General features: G+C 38.8%; 1 protein-coding gene across 5 annotated transcripts in view; it reads left to right on the top strand.

Moving 5' to 3' along the window:
* Positions 1-476: 476 nt before the first annotated feature.
* Positions 477-16178, top strand: part of col11a1.L (collagen type XI alpha 1 chain L homeolog) — a 126370-nt gene continuing 110668 nt past the window's right edge. For 2 of the 5 annotated variants that reach the window (XM_041590574.1, XM_041590578.1), the window contains exon 1: positions 478-922. In XM_041590574.1, the coding sequence (XP_041446508.1) occupies positions 808-922 (115 nt within the window). In that variant the 5' untranslated portion in view covers positions 478-807. Of the gene's footprint in view, positions 923-16178 lie in introns of all 5 variants that reach the window. The other 3 variants (XM_041590577.1, XM_041590576.1, XM_041590575.1) reach the window with 3 other exon arrangements.

The raw sequence follows: 16178 nt of genomic DNA, 5'->3' as shown, positions 1-16178 counted from the left end.
AATCAGTTGTGCAAGTTTCCCTTTTTTGCTATATACTGTCTATACGACTATATATTATATATACATACTATAACACCAGTTATTTTATCTCAGGAGCCAGGTGACAGTCAGACAGCAGATGTTTGGCATATGGCAGATCATTGTATAACCCCAATAAACACCAGTGTGTGAGTAGAGAGAGTGTATGAGAGCGGCAGCAGTGCAAGCGCAGCGCAGAGAAGCAGAGAGAGAGAGTTATGAGTCGCTAGCGGCAGCAGCACAGGACAGGTTGCGAGTGCGACACAGAAGGTGCCATTGTGCAGAGCAACTGGCCGCTACTTGGAGCTGTCACTCTCTCCCCATTCCTCCCATGATAAAAACCGCTGAACAAATATAGCTGCCCCTCTATTTTGGGAGGGTGGGATGGGAAGGCGGACCAACCTGAGGATTCTTTTCTTTGGGGAGGGTCCTGGGTTTTTGGAAAGTGAATACCATTTGCTGGCAAGTGAAGGCTAGAGGAGCCAGGAGTGGGGTCTTAGGCCAGCCCTCTGACGGTGGGACTTTAGGAGGAGAAAGGGAGCTTTGCATTTTGATTAAAGCCCTTAAACCTTCTTCAGTCTGTAGGCAGGGGACTGGGGAAGGACTCCTCTCAGCTGGGCAAAGAAGAAGAAGAAAAGACCCTAATCCCCCCCATTCCCCAGCCACACATTGGGTTTGTTCCTCCTTATGGCTGTGTAGTGACCGTGGACTCTCGCAAGGAGCTGGTGCTGTTCATTTCAATCCCGAGGTTCCTTATCACCTGGGGATCCCCAGTCTGTGGAGTTGGACATGGAGAGGTGGAGCACAAGGTGGAAAACGAAAAGGAGGTTGTGGGATTTATCCCTCAGCTCCTTAGTTCTCATCACTTTGACTTTCCTTTTTCAAGCTGCAGAGGTCAGAGGAGGTAAGATTACAAAAAGGAGGTGGTATTTAGAGGTTCCCCCCAAACCCGGCGCATGGTATAGTCCAGGGCAAAGTTCTACAGAAAAAAAAAACAGCTTCGCGCAAGTCTCATTGGAGGGTTTCATTCATTTGGAAAGTTAGCGAGTTTAGAGGAGCTTTGACTGCTCGTGGGCTCTCCTGTCCCCCCTCCTCCCAATTACACCCTGTAATGTAAGAGAAAGGGCTACAAGGGCTTGTTATAGGCGAATAGAAGCGCGGGGTGTGAGGGCTTCAGTGACTGGCTGCCGGTACAATCGCTACACAAGGGCACGACTAGCGCTTCCAGCTGGGAGGCTACACTGAAACATCTCCGCGCTGTTATTCATTAGGGAGGTGGGAGCAGAGCACGAGGGCTGCCTCCTGAAACCTGTGGTCCGTTAGGTGTCTATGGACAGGGCTAGAAGGGTGGAATTTCTTCCTCTCTAATGATCCCTCTGTGCTCGGAATTCCGCCCCCTCCCATGGGATGTCACATTCAGACACGTCCGATCGAGGGGAGGCTCCCAGACACACGGACCCTTCCACCTCACTGTTCAGCCTGGGGCAGGGGGGGATTAGTTCTAAAGCAAAAAGGGGAGTCGCATCCTGGGGAAGAGAACAAGTGCAACAGCAGGCAGGGTATGATTCACTTTGGCAATGGCTTTGGGAATATTAGGCTAGTGTACTAAATACACTTACATCTGTGCTGTAAATTACAGCATAATTATTTAGGGCTCCACCTACATACTTTTTTTTCCATAAACATAAAAGTTAGTCTGTGCCTTCCGGACCCCCTTAGACACCCCACCCCCCAGCAATTATCTATTGGTACACTCCTGATTTTATAGCCATGTGCCATTAGCTGGATGGGTTCCCTGGGTGCACTCAATTGCTTCCATCAATATCAAGCTTCTGATTTTTCTCTTAAATCCAAATATGTCTGACTTTATGGATCAAGTGTGTCCAATAGATCTATGGATAGTAATAACGCAGCAAATACATCTTTTCAGCCTTCCTTATCCAGGAGCAGTAGGTCCATCTCTAAGAACTTAGAACCTTCTGAGAGCCAAGGTGTAACCTTGTGATTTAGTAACCCAGTAAGGATTCGTAGCTTTGCCTTGACTTCATAAGGTATATTTACCTTAAAATGTCTATGCCGTATGCATTTAGCTGGAATGCTATTAATTCATTTCCGTATCCTGGGATCTCTGGGCATTAGGTGGAAGGCTCACTACATGAATAGGGCACTGTGTCCAAAAAATCACAGGGCAGTAGTGGGGAACCTGATTGGCTCACTGCATGAATAGGAGACTGTATCCACAAGTTTGTGGGTAGCAACAGGGTAGCTGTCAGGCTAGGTAAATCAATAGGGCACTGTATCCAGTAGACGCTGGGAAGCATTGGCATATCTCTGGGTTTTAATCACTGTATATAAAAGTAATTCTTTGATATTTTAGGTCAGGATACATGGCAGGTTGTGTATACTGCAATCCATAACTGAATAAAGTGTACTGGGCAATTTACCTGTTCACAGTGCTGGGCAATCTGGAGATCTTGGATCATGAATACTACTGTATAATCTCATTAAAAATCCTTACCTTATGGGGTATGCGGTTTATACTGTGTATCCTGAAAGCTTTGTTCACCACGGGGTCATTTGTTCAGTGCAAGGGTCGGATATCCTATATGAACTTTTTTTTTTTTTTTTTTTTGCAGTAATGGACTTTTTGGCTGCATCTCTCATTGCTGCGATTCTGTCTGGCTCTGTATTTGTTATGAGTTATTTGGCCAGCTGTGTACACTGGGGAGGTCCTGTGTGTGCAGAAGGCTATGTACAGTTACGTGGAATTTAGCATAATCCTGGATGTTCAATAGCAGGGAGCTGCCACTGGAAGTTCAGTGGTAATTGGCATATGTAGCATTACTCAGGATCCACAACATGATGTTTGCCAAGCTTTGTAGAGTATATTCATGAACACAGAATGACAGACAGGTAGGGTATTCATCAGGCTGCTATAGTGAGCGCTTTCTTTGAGCAGTAGTGTGCGGTATATGAGAAACTCAGGTCAGAGGCACATGAGAATGCAGGCTTTGTTCAGTAATGGCATATTTAACAGACTGTCCTTTAGTAGGACATGAGAACACAGAATACTCTCAGTAGTGGGGAATTTAGTTGGTTTTTAGGGGCACAAGGCGAGCATAAGGTGCTAGGGAAGCGGTGCATTGTGTTATAAAGAAAAATAGAGAATCAGACCGTGTCAACTTGTAGAATATCTGGATACCGTATAAGATTTACCTGGAATAAAGCAGTATTAGGGTGTTAGATCACATAAGAAAGACATGACAAGGCCATCTTTGTCCTGTAGCGGGGCAGACAGTGCATTCGTGCCCTAAGAAAAGCTGGCTGTGTGCAGCAAGGGGGTATTGACTTGATTAGTCACGTGACTAGGCCTGCTTTTTTTTTTTTGTAGCGGGGTACTTGGCAGACTGCAGTATTTGCACACAAGAAGGTGGACTTTGTACACCAGTGAGAGACTTGGCCTTCTGATTAAAGCATCTGGATAACCAGATGGAGGATTAGTAGTATTATATTTAGACTTGTGCTAGACTGTATCACTGAGCTATAGCAGGGACATAGTAGTCCAAAGAGCATTTGGGTGGGTCTGTGCTTTGGTCACTCTCCATCTGGGCATCTGGAAAACTTTACAATATTGAGCCTCAAGATAGAAAGTATTTTGCACAGCATATTCAGTTGCCTGTTATAGTGGAGCATGTGGCAGGCATACGGTAGTGTGTCTGGCAGTTATTTTACATATTACTGAATCTGGCAAACTGTGTTACAGTGGGGCCAAGGCATATAGTAAGCTTCTATGTGCAGCTTTAGATATAATGAGGTACTGTGTCCCTAAGGCTCTCTTTAGCACTACTCTAATGTGCAGACGGCCTGTATCCTGCCTTCTTCTGATTTCACACATTCTCCAAGTACTTTACTGGCAAAGTTGAACTGAGGATTCTTTATGCAACAGAATCTAAAATAAAAATCCTCTCAATTTATTACAGACAGGACAGATTAGTTGTATGAAGCCTTATTAGAAATGGGACTTTCACTGATGGCCCTATTAGAATAGCCCATAGCCTAAAGTGAAATTTTCAGTCCTTAATCACACAATCAACACACATGCATACTGTTATTTTCTCTCTCTCTCTTTCTCTCTCTGTTGATATGCAAAGAAATCTTACGTTTTCCATGATATCCAATATCCTTATTTTCCTCTCTAAGAAATCTAATCTGTTATTTGCTTTGTCTGCTCTTTTTTAGAAATGTTCAGTAGGATGTGGAGTTGGTAATTGCATGTTGGGACTTTATAGTCCAGGCACGGTCGTAAAGAGACCGCAGCCTCTATCATTAAAGCAGCTTGTTAGAGAAATACCAACTTAGGCAATAATTTTATTGAACAGAAATCACTGTAGAGGGGAAAAGTAATGTAAAATGCTCCCTATCTACCAGGTACATTACTTAAAGAGAAAATTTGTTTAGCACTCATTAAGCTTATAGATTGCTTTATTGGTTTATACATTATCAAGGTACTTTGTGACCCTGTTGTACCATTTAGGAAAGAGGTGTTAAGTACTATTAGTGTGTAAGTAATATATATTACTCTTTTCCCATTCCAGAGTGCATACTATTCACTGTTGCATCTTAAAGGCCTTTCTTCAAGTACTGAGCAGTTCTGGCTAGTGTATGATAGTGGGACAGTAGGATTTGCTTCATATAATTCCTACTATATATTTTTCTATCCTCAGAGAGGAATAAAGTCCTATTTTGTTCAAACTACAAAGCAGTGTTACAGAGCTGCAAAGCAACACGTTCCCAGACTTCTGGGTGTAACTCAACTCTAAAGCACTGATATTCTGTAGGCCGGCTTCCACAAAAGGCCCCTTAGGATCCCAGACATGTGGTGGCAAGCAGAAAATAATCTAGCTCAGATGAGACTAGCATAGTGAAGAAAAAAAAAAAACTTCTGTTTTGAGTGCTAAAGAATGTTAAATAGAGAAGAGATTTTAAGAACTTTAAGGATCAAAGTCTTCTTCTCCTAACCATGAAGGAGCATGCTGAAAGACTGAAATACAAATCCCAATTGATTCATTTTGTGTGTACATCTAGGACTTAACTGATACAAAATAAAATCTCAAGCAATTTCTATTTTATTATAGTTTAATAAAGTAATGGCCAACACAGCTGGTCTGTACATACTGTTAGGATAAGTAGCCTTCTTCACTAGGGTTATTACTGACAGTTTAGGCTATTTAAAGTTTTACAGATTTTTTTTTCTGCCTATGTCACTGGTCTTGATAAACAATGCCTTGATGGCAGTTACATTGGGATCTATTCCAAAATTGGGATACTCAAACTCTGGAAGCCAAAAGCTGTAGAGCCAGATTTCAGTGGTTTCTTTTGTAAAGAACTCTCATGGCTGCTACTGGCATGTCCAACCTGTAGTGCTTGAGCAAGAAACCTACAACTCCCAGCAACCCCTGAAAGCCAACAGCTGTGGGGGGAATGCTGGGAGATACAATAGGGCGAACCATGGAGTGCTGCAAGCTAAGCTAAAGGAAATTTCCATATAATTATGTATAAAAATGCTAGAGATCTACTTTCAGAATAAAAGGGCACTAAAAATGTTAAAAATGTTACAAAAAAAGCAGAGAATTGATACTTTGTTTAGGTATGAATCAGCCCAGAATGAAACAAAATGATTAAATAAACCTTTCAAGAGATGAGAAATATTTGGTTGGTGGTAGAGAGTTTGTGTTGAGTCCCAAGGATCAGGAGGTGAAATGGTTCTGTCTGAAGGAACAGACACTGAGGGTTTGCTAAGAAAACAGCGTGAACAGGCCTTGAGTCTTTCTCTCTCTCCTTTCCCTGTCTCCCCTTTCATGGCTGAGGGGCGTGTTTAAGGTTCCTTGCACCTCTGACTTGTAACTGACACAGAAGTATGAAAGCTATGTGGATTTTCAGAATGTCCCTTTGAGCTGAATTCTCAGTGAGACCCATTGATTCAGCCCTGCAGATTGAGCATTCCTCATGCCTGCTCCAAAAGCAGAAAACTTTTTTTTTACCTCTATTCCTCCCCCCCTGAAAAAAAAAAACTATTCATAAAAACTGACACTTTAATGAAGACTTCATTGTAAATATATCAATGTTTTAAGCAGCCTGCAAGCTGCTGAGAAATATTGCAGCCCACTGCAGATTTCACAAAATGTTTGCAATGATAGTTTGAGTTGTGGTGACCTTTGCAGAATGTTTTTCTTGTGGCCAACTGTAAAGTATTTTCAGAGTGACCTCCCACTTGAAACAGATTTGGCCCCTGAATCCTGGTCACCCAGTGTGAAGAAACAGTTCTGACATTTACAGCCAAGGCCTGTTTGTTTTTGGTGGTGAAACTCTTCACCCAGTTTTACTTCACCAGTTTTAAAACTACCTAATCCTTCATAAAAGATTTGGCTAGTATTCTGAACCGAATCCAACCCATAATTTGCATATTTACATGAGAAAAACCAAAAAAATTACATTATATGTGAATCAAAAATGTTTGCATTCAGTTGCCCAGTGCTTTAAAGTCACATGAATTTTAGGGTTTGGGTTTGGATTCAGTTTGGCTGAATAGAATAGAAGTGTGCTAGAATTTGGACAAGTTCTGGATCCCATGCTGTCCTGTGAAAAAGGAAATGGAGAATGCAGAGAGACATCTGTCCTCAAGTTAAAAAAACAGAACAGACACTGATATATAGGTACAAATATAGAGACAAATACAAGCAGACCTTGTGGTTGCTGGGGGGCAAGATGTGCCTTGACTGATGTGGAATTTTACTTTATGTTTGTGTGTTTATGTGTTCAAGTTTTGCTGAGACCTAAAATCATTTTGCTGTGGCACCCAGTTATTTCTAATGACACCTTTGGGTCTAATAAAACATTTTTATTGGCATTGACAGGAAGGCTACTAAATCAAACTGCAGGGCCATATGTTCCTGTGTGTCAGTATTTCTCTGTTTAGTGCAACGTCCATCCTTATTCCGCTTCCTGTGCTGTGCTGCTAGCAAGTTAGGGCTTCATAAAGTATTACTATATGCAGTATCTATTGCATCTTAAAGGTACCACAGGACATATTATGCCCACTGTAGAAAGAAAAACTCTTCTCAGTCACCTCCCCATATGTCTGTCCATTTGCTGTGTCTAGGCATTACATGGGAAAACAGTGATCTATGAAATCTAAGAGAAAGAAAATATAGACATTCCCAACTGATTCAGCAAGAAGACCTTTTTTAGCACTGGAGTGGTATAAATAATCTTGCATATTATGGATCACACCAATCGGCTAATTCATCCAACATGTCTTTATCTTGGTAACACTGGCCCATTGTCTTACATTCAGTAGTTTATTGTCAGACCAATAATTCAGATCTTAAAGTGATACTGACACTGAAAAATATTCTTCAATTTACATTAAAATTTGACTGTTTTTTGCTGATAGAGCTGCTTTTGTAAGTAATTGTTACTTGTATTTCCTAAACCTGACTGTTTTGCCAACCTGACTGTCCTTTCCCGACCTGTCAGTTAGAGATTCTATTGCTAATGGACTCCTGCTGCACAAATATGGCAGCCCCCTCATACAGGAACATAAGGCATCAGACAGGTAATGTAAAAGCATTGGGCAAATACTTTTATGGCAAACTTACAACACAATGTTATGATAGATGTAAAAAAAAGAATACATTTCAGGTGTCAGTATCTCTTTGAGGGATGGAAGTTTACATCTTAGTAGTAACAGGCCCCATCAAATGCTAAAGGGTCAATCAAATAAATAAAATAGACACTGTCTTAGGATAACAATATATAAGAACACAAACACCCACTCTGTCCTAACGGTTTTTTCATTGTATAGACAATAACATATTGGCCTAAGGACCAGACAGTACTGACCCGTTTAAGTAGGAGTTATCATATTACGTTTCTTATACATTTTTCTTTAACAACTATAAAAACAGCACCATCTATTTCTGATTACAATATGTTCTGTTCAATAACTGTCTATAGAAAGTAATTCAGCAAATGCAAGTCATTTAACAGCTTATACAGATACCTTGAATTCACCCATAATATTATAACACAATTGGAACTCATTTATAAACATTGGGCAAATTTGCTCCTGGGTAGTAACCCATGGCAACAATCAGATGATTGCTTTCAGTGTTCAACCTGCAGCTAACTGAAAGAAAGCTAATCACTGATTGGTTGCTATGGGTTACTAGAACTGATTTGTGAGATTCAACTGAGACTGTGACAAATTAACAGCAACATTTTCCTATTCATGTACCAGTAGAGGAAGATTGTCAGATTGGCAACTGTATCAGCCACAGTTGAAGCAGTGGAGTTATTCAGCTTGTCTGCTGTCTGTCCAATCCCCATTGAAAGTTACTTCTTGCATCTGTCAGCAAATGACTGACATATACTACTTGCCTGTCCACAGTTATTAGGGCCAGGTTTGAAAAATAAATACATTTTCAGTATATTGTACATTCAAGGGCTTAATTTATAGTCTAAATACAGAATACACAATCTGTGTTAAAGATCTACAGAGGCCTAGACAAGCCTGGATCAACACCTGCAACCTGAGCTTCCACCCACACACATCTAACCGCTCATTCAAAAACACTGGGCAAATTTGCCCTTGGGCAGTAACCAATGGATACCAATAAAATGTTTCCTTTCATTTTTCCTCCCACAGCTGTCTGAAAAAAGCTGATCACTGATTGGTTGTTATAGGTTACTGCCCAGGTGGGAATGTGTCAATTGTTTCTGATTTCTGCTCTTACAATGAATAGTGGTTCAGTGAGGTGTTTATTACATATAGCACTAAAGATGGCCGTACAGGTTTAGCTCTGGTAGGGCGGTTTTTTTGAACTTCCTACCGATAATCCTGCAATCTTGTTGGATTGAGGATTTTCGACCCCAAGAGAAATATTTAATTGGCTGGTCAGGAAAACTGAAATGTAAATGAAGAGAAAACGCACCTCTGTGGCTCTCTTTAAGTTCATGCTGTTACGAATGGTCGGGTAGTTTGCCCAAGTTGAGTAAAAATGTAAAGGTGGCTATGTATATATTTATGACATTATCAACCCACATATGACTACCTTAAGAGAACAGAGTTTTTATTATCCACTAAGGCAAGTCATGAATGGTATAATGACTTATGTGTGGGCATTCTCAGCTCCACAGGTTGCTTTTGCTGTTGACAACTGTTCATGGTACTCAATGGTGAATTGCAACTATACAATAGAGGCAAATTATTTCCTGTATGGTCTTCTTTTATTACATTGTTATACCACAGTTGTGACACCACTTGATGTACTGTATAATATAAGGGATAATTTGCCATAACAAAAATTAATGGGTGTATAACAGCGTTGTATAAACTATAGTTGTCTAGCTGTTGCTGAACTGCAATCTCTAGCATCCTGAAACAATAGTTGTAAATAACAAATATATTGTGGCATGCTTCTGTTTAGAAGTTACAAGGATATAAGACAAGGAATACACCAACTCTTATAGGTGTTGTTGTTGCTTCCACTGCACTTATATATGAGTTATGCTTTTATATTATTAAACTGCCGTAAAAGGGGGACATAGGACACAATATATGTTGATCACTCACCATATGGAACAGGTCGTCCAGACTCAGACCCTCAGCTTAGGGAGAGGATAAACCAACAAAGTACAAAAAGCTGAGTATTTGGCACTCCACAAGGGCCACCAAAAATAAAGTTAAAAATGTAAAATTCATTCTAAATTCATTAATTTCCCAGGGGGGCACGAAATGCGTAGGGCCAATGGAGATTATGTTTTTATATTGTCATAAAACTCAAAGCGTGACTAATATCTACTTTACTTTCAAGATGCCTGTGTTGATAATAATTGCTGCCATGACTTCTCTCATTAATCTCTTCATTAAAGGGCATGTAAAGGCAAAAAAATAAAATACCATTTTTACTTTCTTTGGTAAAAAAGAAACCTATCTCCAATATACTTAATATAATTAAAAAATGTGTACCGTTTTTATAAGAAACCTGACTGTATGCAGTGAAATCCTCCCTTCATTTACTGCTGTGGATAGGAATTGTCATATGGTCCCTAACTGCTGAGCAGGGAAACAATCATACTTATGAACAGCAGGGGGAGCCCCCACCTTACTTCCCAGCCATGCAGAACTCAAGCAGCTTTGTTTATGACGATCCCTAAGATGCCCAGACCACACTGAGCATGTGCACAGTCTTGGTCTTGCAAAATGTTTAACAAAGTTACACGATGGTGACCCCCTGTAGCCAACTTTGAAACCATAAATTATTTGTTTGATTAGGCTTGTGGTGCAGTAAGTTCATGTTCATATTTAGTATACAAAATACAGCATTTCTAGCCTTATTCTATTTTAGACTTTACATGCCCTTTAATGTATGGCGTATGAGTGAATGTTATATTTCCTCACTTCTACCTCTATTTCATTATATTTCCTAACTTTGTATACTGCACCTTACCTCTTCATTCTACACCCCCATTAGTTTAGCAGCTTGGTATAAAAAAATGCTGATTTGCCAGTTCATTGTTCAGGGGTGGTGGGGGTCTGGCCTTGGCTAAAAATACATTAGATTTGCATCAATTACAACCTTCCTACCTTGCTTGCTTTACCTGCTGCTTTATTACATCACATTTTCCATTGCTGTCATTTAAAATAAGTTACTATTCAATCTATAGTCTGCATACTGATTTATTTGATTAATGATTTCCTAAATCATTACTCATTTGCTTCACCTGTACCTGGTGTAGTACCCCAGTTTGAAATGCATTTGTCAGGGTCAAAAGTGATTCTTTACTGACAACGTTAGACTTAGGGGCAGATTTACTAAGCTCGAGTGAATAGTTCGAATCCAAAAATATTCAAATTTCTAAGTAATTTTTTGGGTACTTTGACCATCGAATTGGTCAAATTCAATCGAATCGAATGATTAGAACGATTCGAAGTAAAAATCGTTCGACCATTTGATAATCGAAGTACTGTCTCTTTAAAAATTCCTTCGACTCAATATTTCGCCAAATAAAAGCTACCTAATTGAATGTTAGCCTATGGGTACATAGTAGGTTTTGGGTACTTTTTATGATCGAATAAAAATCATTTGTTCGATCGCTTAAAATAGTTTGATTAAAAAACGATTCTATCATTCAATCGAAAGATTTTTATTCGATCGTTTGATCGAACCTTTTGTGCTAAAATATTCGAATTCGAAGGATTTTACTTTGAGGGTCGAATTTGAGGGTTTTTTAACCCTCGAAATTCGACCCTTGATAAATCTGCCCCCTAGATTAAGAGTAGATTCACATTTACTATATAATGTACCAACTTGTTAAGAGTTGGACCAATAACTCTAATATGTGTATGCTAATAAAAAAAACACAAAAGGCTGCTTTGTGAGATGCTACAAATAACATTTGGAAACACAAATCACCTGGAAAGCACAATCGTTTTCGACATTCAGTAGCAGTGTATCCAGAATAATAGAATGGCAACAATGGGGCTTCTGTTTGCTGTGATAATGCATCTCCAAGATCCAGCAATAAAAGATGGTTTCAGAACATGCTTAGAAAAAGGAATCCACTGTGTGCATATAAATCACTAGAAAGACCTACACATGGGAGCACCTTCATGGTTCAGATTAATGGCTGTGTTTCTACATCTGTCAGAGATAATTTATTGGGACAGACCAGCATGTTGCAGCAACTTCTTCTGTCCTGAAAATATCCACCTCATTTACCTTCAGGCATAACAATCCTTCATAAAAATGAAAAACGATGATGGGCAGATCAATCGTTGAAGGAATACATAGAGAAGTGATTGCTAAAAGCCAGGTTGTTAAGTTAGACCACGTTGTCACGTTCACTGATATAAATGTAATGTTCCCAATCTCTAGTTTGAGATGAAGATCTACAATGTGACATTGTGTATGTATTAATAGGCTGTCTGGAAGACATTTTTAAAATCAGCCTTCCTAACTATTATTTAGGAGGAAACAAGTAGAATGAGGCAGGAATACTTATGGGGAAAATAGCTTGCAAAATTATGTGAAAAGTAGCACATATATTATATTATGAACATAAGGAAATGGTTTCATGTCAAGGCCAACCATTATAATCCTGATGCATTATAAAATTAGATTCATGAGACACATACAAACGTTGTTACCTGACCGGATGCCAGTTCTGAGTCCTAACCAACTGGGAAAAATACTTGCAAGAGTAGTTTATCTAACTAGACAATTTAATTTCATATAATGCTTTCTTTATATGGAAAATCAGATGTTGGCTTATGGAACCAAGTGAAATTATTAAAACTGGCCATGCACAGCCAGATCCAGAGGCACCAAATAGATCTGGGCTCCATTTGGCCACCCACAAGGCCCTGAGCAAATGATCGGATTATACAGTGATGCCCACACATTGGCACATAGATGTGCTCCTCAGACAGAATTTATTGCTAGAAATCTGCCAGGCAGGCCTGTCACTTAGCTCTTTATACAAGCCATTAAGTTTTTGACTACATGTTGAGTCAGCAGCTTATATGAGCACGTTTATGTCTGTGTGAATTTGTGATTTGTGTTCTCTAAACTAAACATAGTCAACTGTCAAATCTCTTGCTTTTTCTCCATTAGTCCTTCTGTCTCTCATACAGAAAAAGCAGAGGCCACAGTAGTGGTTTAGATGACCAAATAATTGAGGGTCCACTGACATCTGGGCAATCATTAGGAACTGGTACTGTACCTGATAGTTTACCCAAGAATGATGAGTGTCTGTTTTAGAGATACTGAATATGTTTGGTTTCCAGAGCTGCACCATCAAATAATATTATTCTCTGCACATATAAACCTGTCTGTTCTTAGAAGTGCCTCACACTCGACTAATTTATTGTGCATGAACTCTGGAAGATGACAGAAATGCATTTTGCGACTCCTAACCCCTTACTGCTCACCCAGCACATCAAACGCTTCACAGCAGTCTTCTTCCTCCAAGAAACAAGGCATTATATGTTACAAACAAGCAAAGCTTTTGTTTGAAGATAAACTGAACTTGGATTAATATAAATGGGTAATATTCTGCAGTGTATCAGTCAAGCACATATACTGTATTTCCCTGTGAACCAGGGAGGTTTGGTAGTGGGATACCAAGAACACTTATCTGGAATTGCCTCTAACATTCGCCATTGTCATTTATTGTGCTTAGGAATTTTGCACATTTATAGACTGTACTAAAATTCTCAAAATTGCTCTCCTTTGCCTTCTACTTTTTTTTATCTCATTGAGGTGATTCTCACCTCAACATGACCACTGCTCACCTATATACTACTTTACTTATGCAGAAAGACTCAGAAAGAGCAGGAACATTAATTGAATCAGAAGATGAACTTTTTTCTTAATGATCGACTACCATAAAAGAGAAATTCATAAAAAAGCATCCATTTATTTTTTCATTTATATGTCTAATTTAATTGGACTTTTGTTTATTAAGAATTGTTTTTTTTTGTTGTGTTCATGCCTCTTTTTTGTATGAAGGACCCACTTTTTAACAGTAGATGGTATTTCACCACTTTGATCTGAGACATGGGTAATGTTATCCTCAGTATTATGCTTTGTTCCAGTAGGTGATTGGCCTCTGGGATGTTTTCCTGTCCTTAGAACTTTTTGGTCACAGGGCATTTTTAAAATTGTTTTTGGTACTGGTACTGGTGCCAGTTTTAAAAAAAGAAAGAGAAAGAAAAGTGTCTCATGATCATTGGCATCATTCATTAGTGGTATTGCTCCAACATGTTGGACAGGGATTTCCAAAATGAAACAATAAAAAGGGGACTTCAATTTACAAAAAAATATTTTAATATAAACAGTGCATTTAATATTCTTCATCTGAAAGTGCTGAGTTCAGTCAGAGCAAGTCCTGCAAGCAGAGGGAGTTGTTCCTTAGATCAATATAATCTTATTGTATGTTTGGAACCTCAGGACTGTTGTCGGTTGGTGTTGACTAGCATGACTGACCTTGGTGCTGATTTAAGAAATTAAGAAGGCAAACCGATTAATAAATTATTAAGTTATTTTTAGAGTAACCCTTGCGTTCAGCTATAAAACCCACATTAAAAAAGTGTTTCAAGATTTTTTCACCTTGCCCTTCTTAAAAGGCATTATAAAAAATAAAAATTGCTGGTGCTTCAGTGAAAAATTACAAAACTATAGGCTTGCAACTGCTGTCAAACTTGGGTTCTCCCATAGGGCTAACAAAGCACAGTAGCAGTACTAAAAGGTATTTAGCAAAGAGGTTTAACAGCTCACTAGACAGTTGGAAATGTTTCCCGAATCGTAATACAAAAACATGTGCCTTGATGATACTCCGGTGTTGTAATGAGATGAGACAAATAACTGATTTTTGCTCTGAGAAACAATTTAGTCTCACATCATCAAAACATTCTCTTAACGTAATATCCTATTCGGATGATTTGATCTGAATGAGGGAAATTTACCTTCTAAAGAAGTAATACCATGAATGTAATTTGTAAACCTTATTTATTTTTAAATGGTGTTTTCTTTCCAGCTGTGGAAAAATAAGCAGCTGATTTTCCACTACAGTGCCTTCTCATTTTACAACATGATTTCCATAATCATATTTAAGTGTTGTAAGACTATTTACAGTATTACACCTTTATATTCAGGAATGCGATCCTTTTTTCCCCTCTCTTGTAGTGTAGTCTAAAATACTACCCTGTAATGTTAAATGATAGGATTTGTTTATGAAGAAAATTCAGCTATTAAAATTTGGACAGGTGTTATCTGTTGGGACCACTAGGGAAGGTTGTACAAAATTTTGTATTTCCGGCATTTCATATGTTGATTCTTGTTGTAACAAACTACTGTTCATCATCGTCTGGCTAATCTGTGAATTCTAATGAGCCATCTACCCCTATGAGCTAGGTTTTATACGTTAAATCATATTATGGCAATATATTTACATTGTTAGTTATTTTTATATTATCTGTGTCTTTCTTGGCTTCATTGTCTAAACCTTTAGGAGAAAGAAATGGTTCCCAATATATGTCATGGTTTTTCAGAATAAAAGTAGAGTACACATATAAAGAGTATTATGTTGTTGGATTTATTCTACATAGACTTAATCCATTAGGAAAGTGTGGCTTTGCATTTCATATACATTACAAAATATTGTCATCATCTAACATTTAAATGGTAAATGTCTAGTTATAATTGTGTTGTTAACATTTAGTTTTGGCTTTGAACATTTGGTTGGTCTCAAACTGAATGGGATTCCCTGACATAAACCAAGTTTACAATCTTTACTAAAGCACTTACTGAAGACTCATATATAGGCTATCTTGATACATACTCTGCTTACTATGGCCAATCTTGTATAGAAAATATGTTTACCAATTTTGACTCATTAAATTATTTATTAATTTTAAATAGGTTATATATTTTTTTCATATTAGTGGGAGAGATTTACTGTTCAGGAAATAGTTTATTTTTAAATGTAAATCTCAAAATGTTATTTAATAGAGTTGTAGCACAATATCCACACTAAGGGGCAGATTTATTAAGGGTCGAATTGAAAATTCAAATTCGAATTTTTAATTTCTGTTTATGGTTAAAACTCTCAACTTATCCAAACTTGATTTGAGTTTTAATTCAAATTCAGATTTTGCGATTTATCATACTCTGGCCCTTTAAGAACTCAAATTTGACAATTTCCTGCCTAAAACCTGCCGAGTTCATGTGATGGCCATAGACACACAGATCCGATCGAAAGAATCGAGGATTCGTACGATTTTCGGATCGTTTGTGTCTTTCGTCTCCAAGTGGAGATCGGTCGTTTGGTCGATCGGTCAGGTTTGATTTTGACCCGACCGATCCCGCTGGAGCCCATGGCACATCGTAATCTGATTGTTCGCCCATACGGCCGAACAATCAGATTACCCCCGATATAGCCATGCCTGTTAATGGCATATCGGGGAAAGATCCGCTCGTTTGGCAACATCGCCAAACGAGCAGATCTTTGCATCTATGGCCACCTTAAAACTGGCCATAGATGCAAAGATCCAATTGTTCGAATCCTCGACTTCCCCCATCTCCCGATTTGCCACT

Source organism: Xenopus laevis, chromosome 4L (genome assembly GCF_017654675.1).
Source record: "Xenopus laevis strain J_2021 chromosome 4L, Xenopus_laevis_v10.1, whole genome shotgun sequence".
Classification (NCBI taxonomy): domain Eukaryota; kingdom Metazoa; phylum Chordata; class Amphibia; order Anura; family Pipidae; genus Xenopus; species Xenopus laevis.
Note: the sequence above shows the minus strand (reverse complement) of the source record. Positions and strands in the feature narration are given on the sequence as shown.